General features: G+C 41.3%; 1 protein-coding gene and 1 long non-coding RNA gene across 3 annotated transcripts in view; one reads left to right on the top strand and one right to left on the bottom strand.

The window, feature by feature from the left end:
• Positions 1–17465, bottom strand: part of LDB3 (LIM domain binding 3) — a 277023-nt gene that overhangs the window by 137386 nt on the left and 122172 nt on the right. For both annotated transcript variants that reach the window (XM_073596730.1, XM_073596729.1), the window contains exon 4: positions 8001–8076. In XM_073596730.1, coding sequence (XP_073452831.1) covers positions 8001–8076 — 76 coding nt within the window. The remainder of the gene's footprint in view (positions 1–8000; positions 8077–17465) is intronic.
• The window catches only part of LOC141106185 (uncharacterized), a 527211-nt gene continuing 521243 nt past the window's right edge, over positions 11498–17465 (top strand). Inside the window, exon 1 of the long non-coding RNA XR_012235686.1 lies at positions 11498–11610. This is a non-coding gene — a long non-coding RNA (uncharacterized lncRNA). The remainder of the gene's footprint in view (positions 11611–17465) is intronic.

The following is a 17465-nucleotide window of genomic DNA, read 5'->3' as shown; positions in this document are numbered from 1 at the left end:
ACAGCAGTCAGAGTAAACATGCAAAGCACACAGCAAAGAAAATGAGATTTCTATGATGTACAGGCGAAGCATTCTATAACACATCTAACCATATTTTCATTTTTTTTTCTATAGCAAATAATCAAGCTGTTAGTTTCATATCACATCATATTGTTTAATGCAGCAAACAGAACACTTAAGTTAAAAGGCTTTTTAGAGAGATTTATTCTAGTACAAGGGAGCTGATTACATAATGGAATAGGAAAACAACACTTTAGATAAATGTAACTGTTGCATTTTAGTTATTTAGAGATGTTGTAATAAAGTGTCTGGGACCTATATCTTCATTATAATAACAAATTTCACTTAAAGTGGATGTAAACTCTCACATATACCCAGTAAAGTGAACAGCCTCAGATGATACACAGGGATTAAACAAATCTCCCTACATAAGTTTTACATACGTTTTACTGCTGTCTTTCTCTTTCTATACCCTCTGAAAAGTGCAGATCATGTTAAAAATATTCTTCTTCTTTCAGCAGTACATAGGGCTGGGTGGGGAGACTGTGCCTACACTGTGTGAGAGCTGATTGCAGGAAAGGGACACCCCCCCTCCACATAGGCAGAGGAATGAAGAAACATGCAGAGCTGTACTCTGAACAGACAAGCTCCCTGCTTATCTCTCTCTAAGCTCCCTCCCCAACACAGATTTTCAGCTCATGTTATCTCATATGTCAGAGAACTTGTCAGAAGTGACTGCTGATAACAGAGGAACAAAGCACCAGAGAGAAACAATACTTAGAGCTTTGGAGAGAGATAAGTAAACACTACAGATATATGTGCTTAGATCAAACTGCATGAATGGAGTTTACAACCACTTTGATGTCTCTCCATGCCTTTAAGAAATGGCACTTTTTTTGAGGGGGTGAGCAGGTACCTGGTTTTGACCTTAAAACCGGGTACCCGCTCCCACTTCCGCTCAGATCACCTAGGTGATCTGAGCAGAAGTTCTCCTCCCCTCATCCCTCCCTGCAGTCTTCTGGAACTTGTCACAGGTCCCAGAAGACTACGGGACCATTCACAAAATGCAGCGTGGCTTGAGCATGCACAGTGAGCAGCCTGCTGTGAAGCTGCAAGCTGTCACAACCGGGTGCCCACAGTTAAGAACGGCTGGAGTGAGCACATTTTACAGTTTTTGTAGCTGCTGACTTTTAATTTTTACAAAAGGTGACTGGAGCTCCTATTAAAAGTAAATGTAAATCCATTTTTTTTTTAAGTTTTGGATGGCATAGGGAAAGATTGCATTACTGTCAAGTTTTTACGCTGTCCTTGCCCTGCTGGAGAGACTCATCCCTTTATTTGCCCCGGTGATCATTGTCACCCCAGCCAGAAAGTAAGTAGGTTGTCAACAGAACAAAAATGGGAGTAAATCGTCCAAAAAGTATACTAGTTCAGGTGACAACTGTCTAAGATGAAATTTCCCCTAATTAGAGAAAAAAAAGAGACCTCCAGCATGTCAAATGTAGAGTGTGGTGGTCCCATCCCTGGTGTGATAGAACAAGGAAAGATACCCCTTAAATGGGACTTTGACAAACCACCAACTCTATGATAAAAAAAGTCTTTTTTATTCATAGAGTTGGTGGTCTGTCAAAGTCCCATTTAGGGGGTATCTTTCCTTGTTCTAAATTTCCCCTAATGGTTTCCTTTTTGTTTCTCCAAGACAGGAAGTGAAGGGAAATTTCCACAACAAACAACAAAAAATTAAGCTGACATCAATTTTAACTCCTCCATATTCTATCCAAACTAAAAAAAAAGTAGGGCTTTACATACATTTTAAGTTTAAAAGATCAGAGATATCAAGCTACAGAAAATAAATAATTAATTTACAAAATTTAGTTTTCTGCATTGATGCTTATGTAATTATTAAGGTGAGCATTTATCTATTTTAAAAAGTAAGTCACCTTTTATTTATTTTACTAACCAAATGAGCTTATGTGCCTTTCTCTGATTTTGTTTTCATTTAGGTACAATGATCTTACTTTATTTGATTTGATAGCTAAGATCCACTAATTGCAAACACCTTATCCAATGAAAATGTCATTTATAGCCACTGAACCAAAGCAACATCCTACTGCTTTTACCACCTGGATCATTGATACAAGCACATATTAGATCCTCATATTCCCATGAGTATTTTCTTTAAAACAAGTGCTTCCATAATAACAGCCCTGAAGAAGGGGACGTGTGCAACCCCTGAAACACATGGGCTTTTATTCATACACAATATAGTGAACTTTTCAATGAGCTTCCATTAATTTAGGAGTATTTCCTTGGCACTCTCAACACATACATTCCTGGATCTTATAGCCACTGAGGCCCTCTCATGGGACAGCTAAGCCAGTTGGCAGGGATAAGCCATAAAGTCAGAATGTTTTCATGCATAAACTCTGGCAAGTGCCACTCTATTGTCTATTGAGAGTGCTTCAGTGGCTATAAAGGGTGTCAGGTGGCATCGACCAGTTCAGTAGAAACAGGGCAACATTTAGTCCGTGTGTTCTGCAGTTGGTCCAACAGAAGACAGCTGTTTGGCCGGCCTCTGTTGAAGGGGCATGACCGAAAAAGGTCTGCCGATCATTTTGTCAATGGCTGAGAGCGCTGACCGGAATGTTCTGGCGGGGGGCCGTCCCCCTGTCAGAACACAATAGAACAGCAGGGGAGAATGCTTTACTAACGTCAGATAGTTAGAGATAGTTAACGTCAGAGGCTCCTCCTGAGCTGTCAGTTTTTTTCATTCAGCCCTACTGGGCTGAACAAGAAAAAAACTACTATTGCGTACTAGGCTTAAAGTGGGGGTCCACCTATCTATCGTTTTTTTTTTTTGAGTTCATTCACAAACTTTTCTTCTCAGCATTACATACTCACATATTGTGTGTAATATGTCTGCCTGTGTCAGATTTCGTCGGAAAGAATAACTTATATTATTCACTGCAGGCGGTTTCCATCTTCATTGTGGGCATTTGAAGCCCACAAGCATTTATTTCCTGGATGTGGTGAATGCTGTGCTCCCAGCATTCACCGCTCGTTCCCGCACATGCTCAGTGGCATCCTGGGAAGCCTGAGACTAGCTCCCAGGAGTCTGGGAGAGGCTAGAAACACGCCTACTCCCACGGGAGGAGAACCAGGAAGTGCAAAGAAGAATAGAAAAATAAAAGGTAATTACGGCGATTTAAATTTTTTTAAACGGCATGTCAGCATCTAGGCAAGGAAGAGAATACATACAGATATTGTTCAAAATTTGGGTGGAACCCCGCTTTAAGTGCAACTAAAATAAACAGAAATCAGCACAAGGAACCTAACAGTCAGTAGGATGTGTCTCTTGTGCTGATGGCTCTTCTTTTAGTTGAAATCCTCTCTCAAAGAAGCCCCCTCCATCCTGCCTCTGTAATCTTCCATTGTGGCAGGGGTTAATACAACTAAAAGGCTGTCACAGGCTCTCATCAAGGGAGCTATTCCTGCACTTTATTCCCAGCTGTTCCATTTATAGAAGCTGTACGATAGTTTCTTGGAATGAAACCTGATCTATGAATGGGGGGGGGGGGGGGCTTATCAATTATCTGTCTGTCCTCCATTTTTAGATAATGTTTCATTCATAGAAGCTGTAGCACCTGTAGCACAGCTTCTATGACAGGAGCAGTGGGGCAGATAGAGCGGACATAGTTGGGCTCCCTTAATGAGAGCCTGTGAGAGACCTTAGTTGTATTAACTCCTATCGCACCAGAAGTTTATGGTGGAAGGGGTGGGGGTGGGGAAGCATGGAGAAAGGTAGGATTTCAACTAAAAGAAAAGGCATCGGCACAATGGACACATCCTACTCACTGTAAGTTATATCCCTTGTGCTCATTTCTGTTTATTTTGGCTGCACTTAGATTTTAACCTCTACTAACTGCCATTACCCTGCTTGACCAAATGACATTCTTCAGTCTAGTAAAAGTACCCTTTATAGCCACTAAAGCACTCTTATTGGACAATACAGTGGCACTTGTGAGAGTTTATCAATGAAAGCATTCCGACTTTATGGCTTAAACCCTGCAATAAAAGATTACAAGCAGACAGCTCTTTATTGCAGGAGAGACATGCTATATCTCTTCCACAATAAGACAAACTTACCTGCTTGTTTGCAATATTTTATTGGATGTAAACTGACATGCTCATGCTTAACTCAGTTGACATTCCCAGGACACTGCGGTGGTGCCAGAATGAATGACTCCAGCATGCATGTGCGGGAGTCACATCATCCCCTACCAGCCTATCAAAAAGCTGTAGACCCAGCACCCAGAAGAAGCCCAGGGAGATGTTGTCAGCGGCTGGGAAAGACTCTCAGGGTGGTATCCGTGGAAGAGAAAAGATATACAGTATGCCTAGGTTAATTTGCCCTGGAGGTAGACCAACGGTGCTTCAGAGCTCATGGTGTCTTCCTGGCAATTAAAACAGCATGAGAGTATAAGGTGAAGAGTCAGCAACGCGTCCTCCCGATAAAAGTACTTTATTGATAAAGAATGCAGTGTGCAAGTTACAACAGCTTACACGTTTCGGTTTAGTTTTGGTTATAAACAAGGTTTTTACCAAAACACGTAAGTGGCTGTAACTTGCAGACTGCACTCTATCAATAAAGTACTTTTATCGGGAAGGGGCAGGTGAGACTTTAGTTCTGCTCTAAAAGTCCAGCCCCTGCAGCTAAGTGAAATTAAATCAGCAAGGCACACAAAAGATGTATTTCTGGCTATTATACATAATTTGTTGGGTTTGCTCTGTGTTGTGTTTACTCTTTGGCAGGCTGTTTAGTTTAAAAAGTTTAAAAAGAAGTACAGGTTAGAGCACAGTAGTCCAAGATCTGCCATTTTAGCCTCTAGACCACTGTTAAAAAGTTAATCCACATGGACTGATGCAGCATTTAAAAGATGTGAAAATGAAATATACGATTTAATGTTGACCTAAAATGCACTACACTGAGAATATACTGGACACTCTTCTCTTGTTGACAGTAATCAAAAAGTGGTTAAAAGCTTAGCAAGTAAAATTTTTTGATGAAAGTGTGACCCAAAAATTGAGGTTAAAGCAATTTTTATGTTTTCTTGTATTTAACTAGATTATTATCTTTAATAAAAAAACATAAAGTGAATATGTCAGCAAAGAAGAGAAGCTGGCCACTCAGCAAGAGACTGATTAAATTAAATGATTTCACCAAGTGCATCGCTGCCCAGATTAACATTAATATGTTATGCAAAATTTACAGTTATACAGAATAAGTATCTGCAGGGCTCCTGACTCGATGCAGTTTTCTGCTATAGATTCAGAGATTTAAAGGAAACCTGTATTAAGAGATATGCGAGCTACATGTTGCAATTCCGCTACTCAGACTACTGAAGTCTGATGAACCGTCTGAAGGTCAGGCAGCCGGTATTTTTGGCTGTAAAATATATCTTTTAGCACAGGGTTTAATTATAGGTGTACCTTTGTTTAAAAAAACTCTGAAAGGCTTTGCCCATCCTCCTATACCAAAAATACCCTAAATGTTGTTGTACACTGCCTGGCTGTCCCCTGTACCGGGCATTGTTTTTATTAATTTTTTTTTCCTGGGTGCCAGTACTCTAGTGCACAGACGTGACTGTTGAGCTTGAAATCATGTCTGTGCTCCAGTCCACCGGTCACCAGGAGAAAGTGGAATGTATAGTGGGACTATGCTGCAACTGATACAGTTGTGCTCAAAAGTTTGCCTACCCTGGCAGAAATTAAAAATATGACTGATCATGCCAAAAAACCTGCCTTTTATTTAAGGATAGCAATCACATGAAGCCATTTGTTATCACATTGTTTTTTGTCTCCTTTTTAAATCATAATGATAACAGAAATCACCTAAATGGCCCTGATCAAAAGTTTACATACCCTGGAATGTTTGGCTTTGGTACAGACACAGAAAGTGGCACACACAGGTTAAAATGGCAATTAAAGAATAATTTCCCACATGTGTGGCTTTTTAAATCACAATTAGTGTCTGTGTATAAATAGTGAATGAGTTTGTTAGCTCTGACATGGATGCACTAAGCTGCCTAGACACTGAGCCATGAAAAGGTAGAAAAGAACAGTCAAAAGACCTGCGTAACAAGTTAATGAACTTTACAAAGATGGAAAAGGATATAAAAAGATATCCAAAGCCTTGAGTATGCCAGTCAGTACTGTTTAATCACTTATTAAGAAGTGGAAAATTAGGGGCTCTTTTGATACCAAGCCAAAGTCAGGTAGACCAAAAAAGATTGACCCCCTAAAAATTGGGGTAATGCATTTTTTTATGGGTTACTTTAAATCAAACTAGCTGATTAGTATGATTTCTACATTGTTCCATACACTTGTCTTCATTTATAAATTACAGATTTTCAATAAGCCTAATCCACTGCGGCTGCGGCTCTCTGTTTGAATTTCACATACACAGCCTGGCTAATAGATCACACAGCAGTTTTATCAGTGGACAATCTGCGATGTCAGGCTGCTGCCATGTATGACACAGCCCAACATTGCTAATTGCTTATTCCTATAACTGAAATATCACTCAGAGCTGCAGTGCTGTGTGCTCCATCAGCTGGGCTATGTATGTGTACAGCTGCTGATAGCACTGAAGGCTGTATGACCTTTTTTTCATGAATGGCAGTGCTGGTCTCCAGAGTGGCCCTGGCTGCAAGAGACCAGAGCTGTCACTCACAAATGCATCTCCTTTTTAGCAGCATTGTTGGACAGGGGAGGGGGGAAAGCTGTCCAACCATACTGATTGGTAACTTATTAGAAACTAAGGGACATACTGTATGGTGGCCAATCAGCTTCTAACTTCAGCTTGTTCAGTCAAGCTTTGACATATAAACCTGGAAGCTGATTTCTATGCAGAGCTGCACCAGATTTTGTCCTTTCCAGTTTTAGTAAATCAACCCCATTGAGTCTAATGCAAAAATCTATCTGGCATAGTAGAGCCAGATCTCCTTTTCTTGGGCTTTATTTCATCACTTATAATCCGCAAAATAGAAGGTCATTCACTTTACCTCCATGCTTTTCCCACATATGACGTGGAATTGGTTTTTCCATTTTTATTATATCACCTACATGTTCCAATATTCTCTTTCAAAGTTGTCTCATAGTTTTCTCCACATAGAGTAGTTGACAATGACATTTTGCAGCATAAATGACACCTGTGGAATTGCACATTTCAGTTTCTTCTATTTTGATGTTTTCCTCATTCTTTGGATTAGTAAAATTCTTCACACTGGGCATACAGTATATTGGCATGCTTTGAAATGTCTACATCTATGAGAGCCTTTCGGGAGAACAGGGAGCCAGTTGCTCTTTTGACCATCCCAACTCTGCATTTTCTTTCAAAATGAACAATTGATCACACAAATATCTTTCTCTCTGATTAGGTTATCTTGTCCTCTAGGACCTCTTTTAAACTCCTAACTTGTTATAATAAAAGCCAATATTTCTTAAAAATGCCAAATATGCTGCTTGATTGTACTGAGTAATTACCTATTGCCCAAATCCTTTCCTTGATGGTTCTTTCACTTCATTCATCGACAGATGTTCCTGTTTTCAGTTTTTTTATAAGATAATTTAACAAAGTTTGGTGGGATTCTGACTGGATATGGACATGCATAGAGGAATATGTGTCACACCTTATATGCTAATTATTTGAGATTTCAGTTTTTAATATGTGTATAGATTTAGGCCTGTGGTAAATTTATATAGTTGTCTGCCATCTCTAAAAATGTCTTTCAAACAAATACAGATGGATAAATTAGAAATTGCCAGAGTTACCATGAATGAATAACAAGACAAATTCTTAACATAATAACCCGAAATATCTATGAAAACAAAAATAGTGTACTTTACATGGCCTGTATTTTGATTGAAATGCGTATTTTAATATAATATGATCAGGTCTATAAGGACATGTCAGAGACAGACTGGGGTAGGACAATTACCTTCTGATGTGGAATCACTGGCATGGGTGAGTCCATTCGTGGTGTGGCTATTGGAACTGGTCCTGGACGTTTAGATCTGTATAAAGAAAAATAAAACATCAATAGTTGTCCTCATATGTTTCTATGAAAAGTTTTAATTAGTAACAATATATGTTTACTCAGTCATGTATTTTATTGCTGCCTATGTGAAAAATGGGCAAAAGTTTAAAAACAAAAAGATTGTTCTTTATCCCTTTTTTACAAGGTAATTGCTTATATTTCATTGATCCAATCTCTTTGTTTCTGCTTATATTATCAATAGCAAGTGTGGCCTGCATTACTTTAGCTGCTGAAGCAAATGACCTGCTGTAGAGTTCTCACAGTGACAAAATGGGAAATTAACCAGTAAGAGAAACCTAACTTATGAAGATCCCTAAAGTAGTTCGCTGTCATGTTCTCTTGTCCCATCAGCAATGCTCTCCGAAACAGAAGGTTATACTCAGGGAAGGCTTTAGGAAGAACAGCAAACATTATCAGTAGGGATGAGAGTCACATTCTCGAGCTGTCAAACAACTCCTTTTCTGTATATTTCAGCTTTGTCCTGTCTCTGTATTGACCTTATATTAACCCATTCACTTCCCTTATCTTGCACATCTATACAATAATCCCCACTATATGTGACTTGTACATTAACCGTTTTACTTCCTCCCCCCTCTGTGTATGATCTGTATATGTAATTATTCGCTAAATTAGTGCACCATTTCCAAGCTCTATTTATTAACCACTTGAATACCAGCATGTTTCTTCTTTTACAAAAATATGTAGCAAAAATTGAGATCACCTTGGGGTGTATACTTTCCAAATGTCAGAAAATGCCTTACAGAGGGAATCTTGCTGCTGGTGCACATGCGGGTCTTGGCGCCAGATCTCCTATTTAAACTGGGCTTGTAAACAGAGTCAGTGCTGTCTGATCTGCAGCTTCCTGTGACCCCTGCTACCTGTAACATGCTTTGAGATCCTGTTCCTGTGTAATAATCTGGCTTGCCCTTGACTATCCCTGCCTGCTGCCCGTACACGACCCCAGCTTGTCCCTGACTTTGATCCTGCCTGCTCCTCTTATTACCTCGCTGTCCGCCTGTTGCCAACCAAGCCTGTACCCGACCTGCCTCTGCACCTGTCCGGTTTTTCTAACCTGTATGTGCCTGTGCCTATCTGTGATCCCAGCTCCTCTACTGCTGCTGTGCTGACCCAGCACCTCTACTGCTCGCTGTGCTGACATCTCATCCCACCAGCATTAGGAACAACTCTCATGACTATCCACATGCAAGGCACTCATACCATTCTGTACTCTCAGGTCTCCTGTCTACTCTATTAGGGGCCGCAAGTCAGATATGTAAGGGAGACCTTCCTCTGCATTACCATGCTCATCTATAAGGTACGTGGAAACATGACACCAAAAAGGGTTTTTAGAACAGATGTACCCCTTCCTTATTCTCCTGGGGAAGGGGGGCAGGATATCTGTTAGTTTCCTAATTCAGATTCCTATAAGTCCCCCACTCACACACAAGCAAACCATTCCTTTTTGGGGACATAATTTGTGAAGAGTGTCTTATCCCTTAACATTGGGACAAGGTGCCTTGCAAAGGGGGATGCTTGAAGACCCCACATGCAAGGTGCATTCCAATGTTGAAAGGCAAGTGGCCTGATATAGTTTAGGAAAGGGGCCAGAACACCACTACCACTGACGTTCTGGTCACCCAGGCTGCATGCTTTGATAAGTGTTTGATTTCAATCTTAGGGGAAATCCTGCACTCTTTTCCCAGTTTTTTTCTTTTAACCCCTTTGGAACCGCGATATAGCCAAATGATGGCCACAGCATGGCTGCACTTTGCCAGGAGGCCATCGTATGTCGTCCTCCCATGCCCGCATTGCCTGTATCGGCAGTGATCTGTAATTTATGCGTCCTTTGGATGCAGCAGATCACAATCACAGAGGCTCTTCACTATGTGATCAGCTGTGTCCAATCACAGCTGATCATGGATGTAAACAGGATTTGCCGATTATTGGCAATCCTCCCCTCACGCTGACAGCGCGTGAGGAGAGGAGAGTCGAAAACCGGCAAATCCACACAGGGGACATCTGCACTGACAATCAGGAGCCCCAACAGTGCCCAGCAGTGCTGCCAATCTGTGCCCAACAGTGCCCACCAGTGCTGCCAATCAGTGCCTGCCAGTGCTGCCAATCAATTCCCATTAGTGATGCATGTCAGTGCCAATCAGTGCCGCCTATTAGTGATGTCTATCAGTGCCACCTATCATTGCTGCCTATCAGTGCCCATCAGTCCTGCCTATCAGTGCCACCCATCAGTGCCGCAATATCAGTGCAGCCTCATCATTGCCTCCTCATCAATGCCCATCAGTGCCGCCTCATCACAGCCTATTAATGCCCACCAGTGAAGGAGGAAAATTACTTATTTGGAAAATTTTATAACAGAGACTAAGAAAAACTTTTTTTTTCAAAAGTTTCTGTCTTATTTTGTTTGTTTAGCAAAAAATAAAAAAAAACCCAGTGGTGATTAAATACCACCAAAAGAAGGCTCTATCTGTCTCAAAAAAAGCTTTTTAAGCTCTATTAAAAGATATTGAAAAAGGCCATAAATACAATACAAGTTCCACCTGCCCTAGACTCCAGTGGGCTTTGGCACCAAGTTCAGGATTTGCAGATCTCTGCAAACTGAACCCAATCCAGTTTGATCATTCCTAAATGCCAACAGATAGAGCATTTTAGTATAAAGCAATGCCAGCTCAATATACATGAAATCTTCTTGACACCTGGGCACCCTATTTTGACAAGTGTGTGTAAATGTTCTTAAGAAACCTTTAAATAGTCCCAAAATAATATATGAGGCATTATATAGGCAAGTAAAAATAATAATGTGAGTACTATGGATGTAAGATACAGTCCATGACTGTATCTCTTTTATGCAACCAGGGTACATCTCTTGTGTTGTGGTAGACAGTGCACTGTTTAAACCATATGATCCTACTCATAAGCGTAATCACTGGATCATCTGACTGGTCAGCAACTCTGCTTTTCTCTGCAAGAAATTAGGTAAACCTGCTTGCCAATCTGCTAAAGTGCCTATTGCAAACTCAGGCCTGGTATCAGCCCAGGTGAGCAAATGGAGATCATGACTTTCTCCCCATTCTGCATAGCACTGGAGACATCAGATATCTATTTAAACCCACAAAGCCTGAAAGAGTTCAGTGCACATGTAACATGTATTAGCATGTAGCAGTGTTGCCAACCGTCCATTAATTTACGGGCAGCTCGTAAATTACACCCCATTTTCGGGGCGCCCGTCAATGTCCATTACGGGCAGCGGTGCCCATAAAAAAGATGGCTGCAAGCTGACATCGCTACTGTGCATGCGCCGTTCCAAAGCCTACCCAGCTCGGGAGAACTCGTACACGCTCGGGCGGGCACCATGGGCAGGCGCATGCGCAGTGATGTCATTTCGCCACCTGGCACCTGGCACCAACAGCAGGGTTCCGGGGAGGTCGATGATGCCTGTGCCTGGCCAGGATTCCAGAACGGAGCACTGCCACTGACTGACCATCCATCCATCCAGGTCAGTCAGACCTCAGATTGTGTATTGTGCTGAAGGTGACCTACCTATACTGAGCCAAGTATGGAGGAGGAGGAGGGAGGACAGATAAACAGAGCAACTAAGCAGGAGCAGAGCCATCCACATAGACAAACCCCCTCCTGTACCATGTCCATTGTCCGCACAGCCTGAGCCTCTGACCCCTGTACCATGTCCGCACAGCCTCTGACCCCTGTACCATGTCGGCACAGCCTGAGCCTCTGACCCCTGTACCATGTCCGCACAGCCTGAGCCTCTGACCCCTGTACCATGTCCGCACAGCCTCTGACCCCTGTACCATGTCCGCACAGCCTCTGACCCCCTGTATCATGTCTGCACAGCCTCTGACCCCCTGTACCATGTAAATGAAGAAATATGTTTTTTGACTTTCGTTTAACTTAAACACATTGCTAATAGCACTAGCTATATGTTTATAGTTTAAATATTGATATTTGCACTGTTTAGCACTGAAAACAGGCACTGTAAGTACTTTTTTTGCAGTGCCAGTAAAAAATGTGGCTCTGTCAGTAAATGTCATGATTTTTGCCAGCAAGAAAATTGGTGGCGTTTGTAAATTTTGGGGTCCTGCCAGTAAATTTTACTTCGGGGGGTTGGCAACACTGGCATGTAGCATGGAACAAAATAAGAACATGAGAGACAATACATTTACATACATTCTCAATGTGTAATGTATATTTTGTTGGTTTATGTAAAAACTAAAACATAAGCTTGGCAACTGTGAGGGCAAAATAAAGGAACAGGTCCAAAGTAGAAAAGATTTAATTAGATATTTATCACTATTTGCAATTTCATAGATTAGACCAGCTGGATCAAGTCACTAGTTTAAAAAATTAAAGGTAGAAGCACAGAAAAATCAATTATTTGGTTCAAAGCTTACTTGCAGCGATTTTTGTTTCCATAAACAATGTTTTATTAATCTACAATGTATCTTTGAACTTACTTGCCAACTTCACTAGTCAATTTCCTAGCATAGCTGCCCAAAGCTAGGAGGCTGCCATGTCGTAGCTTTCTCTTCTTTAATATAGAAAGAAATTCTAAGATGCCCAAGTCATTGCCTATAATCTGGGTTAAAATAGCTATTTAACCCGAACAATTCTAAACACAATAACCTACTGGAAGCACTGAATAACATGTCTTTTATTGTAAAGAAAATTACATCTGAACTATGGATTTTTTTCTGTCATAATGCTCAGTGACTGGTAGAGAATAATACCTTTGTATCATACAATTTAGTAAAGTCTAATCTCCCCCGTATAACTTTTATCTACTAGAAGGCCATTGAGTGAAGTCAATACGATGTTTGCAACAGGCTCTATTCATTGTTTCTCATCTATGTTTTATTCTGGCACTTGTAATCAGTGGAATATATTTCTATTGAAGGTTAGAGAACTTCAAATTTTCAGTTACCTAACCCAATCTGCCCTGGTTGCTAGCAAACTAAGGCTGTCAATAAAAGAATTTATGATGAAATTGATTATAATTAACAAGTGTAAAAAAACAAATCTATGACACAATCCAAAGAAACCATTAAGAAATACATTTTACTGGTTTAAATACACTAAAGTTATTATCCAATTGCTTTGAGTTAAAGCACCTTTTAGATCACTGGAATGTATGATCCACCATAGTGTAAAGTCATGTGTTCCTTCCTCTCCTTGGGTGCTGATACTGCAATAATATGTCATTCATTCATATATCATTCATTGGTTAATGCAAGCACATCTGCAATGTACACATTCCTGCAGACTGACCTCGTGAGTTGCAGATTAAAGTGATTGTAAAGTCTTTTTTTTTTTTTTTAGATAACAAACATGTTATACTTACCTCCTCTATGCAGTTGATTTTGCTCAGAGCAGCCCGGATCCTCCTCTTCTCTGGTCCCTCTTTGCTGCTCTTGGCCCCTCCCTCCTATCAAGTGCCCCCACAGTCAGCAGCTTCCTATGGGGGCACTGGAGCTGAGTCACAGCTCTGTGAGTCCATTCAGACATGGAGCACTGACCTGGCCCCACCCCCTCTCCCCTGATTGGCTAACTGACTTTGATTGACAGCGGCGGGAGCCAAGGGCACCACTGCTGTGTCTCAGCCAATCAGCAGGAGTGTCCTGGATGGCTTAGACATTCGTAGACATCGTTGGAGAGAGATGGGGCTCAGGTAAGTAATTGGGGTAGCTGGGGTGGCTGCTACACACAAAAGGGTTTTTTTATCTTAATGCATAGAATGCATTACAATAAAAAACCTTCTGCCTTTACAACTTCTTTAAGGTGTAATGTCAGGTTTTGACTAACCTAAATTAAACCTGTGTTTGCCTAAAAAAAATAATTTCAATGCCAGTTTCTGCAGCTGCTAATACTAGCCTTCCTTTTTTATGTCTGTGTTCACCCGGGAAAATGAAGTGATATAGTGAAGCATAGGTGTGCACAGCCTACGGCATTAGGGTGTGCACCCCAAAGCTCCAACACATATGCATGTACTGTATATATACCGACAGTGTCAGTAGGGCAGTGGACGGTGTCATTAGGGCAGTGGACAGTGTCAATAGGGCAGTGGACGGTGTCGGTAGTTTTTATTTTTATTATTTTTTTTTTTTTACAATCTTATTTTTTTACTTTTTTTTTTTTTTTACAATTTAGGAGCCCCTTTAGGGGGCTTTGGTGAAATATTAGGGGTCTAAACAGGGGGAATCTGCGCCACATGGGTTGATTAGGGTGTGTCCAGGCACACCTGGCACACCCAGTGCACACACCTATGTAGTGCAATGCCATTCTTATAAAGAGCTCATCTCAATGGCTCAACACTGGGGCTTACTAACATTTTGTGAGGTACCCTACACTGCATTGTGGGATGCAATCGAGGTCCCGACTTTGCTGAACCAGGAATTGTATGCTGTATAAGAACTCAGGTTTAAGAGGCTACATGAAAGCCATTCAGTAACAGATCCTTGGATAAATTGTGATAACTGGAACTTGAGGGTACCCAGGATTCAAGTATGTGTCATAAGAGGAACATAAAGATTAACAATACTGACCCCCCTTCTGAAAATGCTAGTTGCCTGGTTGTCCTGCTGAATTTCTTGTTTAAAGCGTAACACCACTTTTGCTGAGAAAAAAACATTCTCCTCTGGGTGATCTATGTACATTGCAAGGATTTTAACAAATTTTGTTGCAGATTCCTACCTTTTGTTATTCTAAAGAAATCACTGTTCCTCTGTGGCCCTGTGCTGAATGAGTCTAATGGGAGTGGTTTTATAATTATCAACCAGCTGCTGCAACTGTAGGGCTCTAATGAGGAATATTGCAGGGTCTGCATCGCTTTAGACGTGATTTCCTATTCGGAGTATCTTACCAAAAATCAATTTTTGTTGCAGGGGATGCCAACAATCTGACTTGTATCTTAGGCACTTTCTTACTGGGCACTTAAACCCCCTCCTGTCCAGACCAATTTTCAGCTTTCAGCTCTGATGCATTTTGAATGACAATTGCGCAGTCATACAACACTGTACCCAAATGAAATTTGTATCATTTTTTACCCACAAATAGAGCTTTCTTTTGGTGGTATTTGATCACCTCTGCGGTTTTTATTTTTTGTTAAAAAAATGTAAAAGGACCGAATTTAAAAGAAAAAAAAATTTTTTATATTTTGTTATAAAAATGTTAAAACAGGTAATTTTTCTCCTTCATTGATGTACGCTGATGAGGCGGCACTGATGGGCACCGATAGGTGGCAGTGATGGGCACTGATGGGTGGCAGTGATGGGCACTGATGGGTGGCAATAATGGGCACTGATCAGTTACACTGATAGGCAGCACTGCTAGGTGGCACTGATTGGCACCACTGGTGGACATTGATAGGTGGCATTTGTGGGCATTGATAGGTGGCACTTGTGGGCATTGATAGGTGGCACTTGTGGGCATTGATAGGTGGCACTGGTGGGCACTGTGGGCACTGTCAGGTGGCAATGGCAGGTGGCACAGATGAGGCATAATTGCCTCTTCCTCTTCGGGACCGATGTCCCTTGCAGATGAGCCGTGATCGGCTTTCTTTTCTCCTCACACTCTCAGCGTGAGGAGAAAAGAAAAATGATTACCGAGCTTTTGTTTACTAGCGCGGATGTCAAGTGGTTAGTGTAGACTTCTGGGAAAATCAGGTTGAAGGGGTCGGGGGTCAACCTGTCAGTGCTCAAACCATATGCCGCACACTGCATCAAATTGGTCTGCATGGCTGTCATCCGAGAAGGAAGCCTCTTCTAAAGGTGATGCACAAGAAAGCCGGCAAACAGTTTGCTGAAGACAAACAGACTAAGGTCATGGATTAATGGAACCATGTCCTGTGGTCTGATGAGACCAAAATAAACAAATTTGATTCATATGGTGTCAAGCATGTGTGCGGCAACCAGGTGAGAAGTACAAAGACAAGTATGTCTTGCCTACAGTTAAGCATGGTGGTGGGAGTGTCATGATCTGGGGCTGCATGAGTGCTGCCGGAACTGGGGAGCTGCAGTTCATTGAGGGAACCATGAATGCCAACATGTACTGTGACATACTGAAGCAGAGCATGATCCCCTCCCTTCTGAGACTGGGCGGCAGGGCTGTCTTCCAATATGATAACGACCCCAAACACACCTCCAAGACGACCACTGCCTTACTAAAGAAACTGAGGGTAAAAGTGATGGACTGGCCAAGCATTTCTCCAGAACTAAACCCTATTGAGCATCTGTGGGGCATCCTCAAATTGAAGGTGGAGGAGCGCAAGGTCTCTAACATCCACCAGCTCTGTGATGTCATCATGGAGGTGTGGAAGAGGACTCCAGTGGCAACCTGTGAAGCTCTGGTGAACTCCATGCCCAAGAGGATTAAGGCAGTGTTGGAAAATAATGGTGGCCACACAAAATATTGACACTTTGGGCCCAATTTGGACATTTTCACTTAGGGGTATACTCACTTTTGTTGCCAGTGGTTTAGACATTAATGGGGGACAGCAAATTTACACTGTTATACAATCTGTACACTCACTACTTTACATTGTAGCAAAGTGTCATTTTTTCAGTGTTGTCACATGAAAAGATAGAATAAAATATTTACAAAAATGTGAGCGGTGTACTCACTTTTGTGAGATACTGTATATCGGCGTGCGGCAGTCGGCAACTGGTTAAATACTTTGGGTTATTGAAGCACATAAGAATTTGTGACTTGCTGATCTGCATATGTTAAAGATCCCAAATCAGTGGGGCTGATTTACTAAAGACATATAGACTGTTCACATTGCAAGGGAATTTTTCCCTTGCATTAGCGAAAGTGGTAAAATGTCACTTTCCCCAAAAAATACCAATCATGTGCAAGAAAAATAAAAAAATATAATTTTGGATTGCACATAATCGTATGATGGAAGTCAGCAGAGCTTCATCCCATTCACTAAGCACTGTAGCATATTCCCTTGCAAAGTGAACAGTCTATTTATTTATATTACTTAAAATGAGCTCCAGTGTGTCACTATAACTGTTAGACAACAAGCAGTTTTCAGGAGATCATGTTACCTGCACTATGCTATCAGATAGGGACTTATCAGCCCCCTCATAATAGATAAAGTTAAGTACCGTATATACTCGAGTATAGGTCGACCCGAATATAAGCCGAGGCACCTAATTTTACCACAAAAAACTGGAAAAACGTATTGACTCGAATATAAGCCTAGGGTGGGAAATGCAGCAGCTACTGGTACATTTCAAAAATAAAAATAGATACCAATAATGTTTTTGAATATTTATTTCAAAGAAAAACAGTAAACTAGCTCTGTAAGTGGAAAAGAGGGTCAATAAAAACTAT

This window comes from Aquarana catesbeiana, linkage group LG08 (genome assembly GCF_042186555.1).
Source record: "Aquarana catesbeiana isolate 2022-GZ linkage group LG08, ASM4218655v1, whole genome shotgun sequence".
In the NCBI taxonomy this organism is placed as follows: domain Eukaryota; kingdom Metazoa; phylum Chordata; class Amphibia; order Anura; family Ranidae; genus Aquarana; species Aquarana catesbeiana.
Note: the sequence above shows the minus strand (reverse complement) of the source record. Positions and strands in the feature narration are given on the sequence as shown.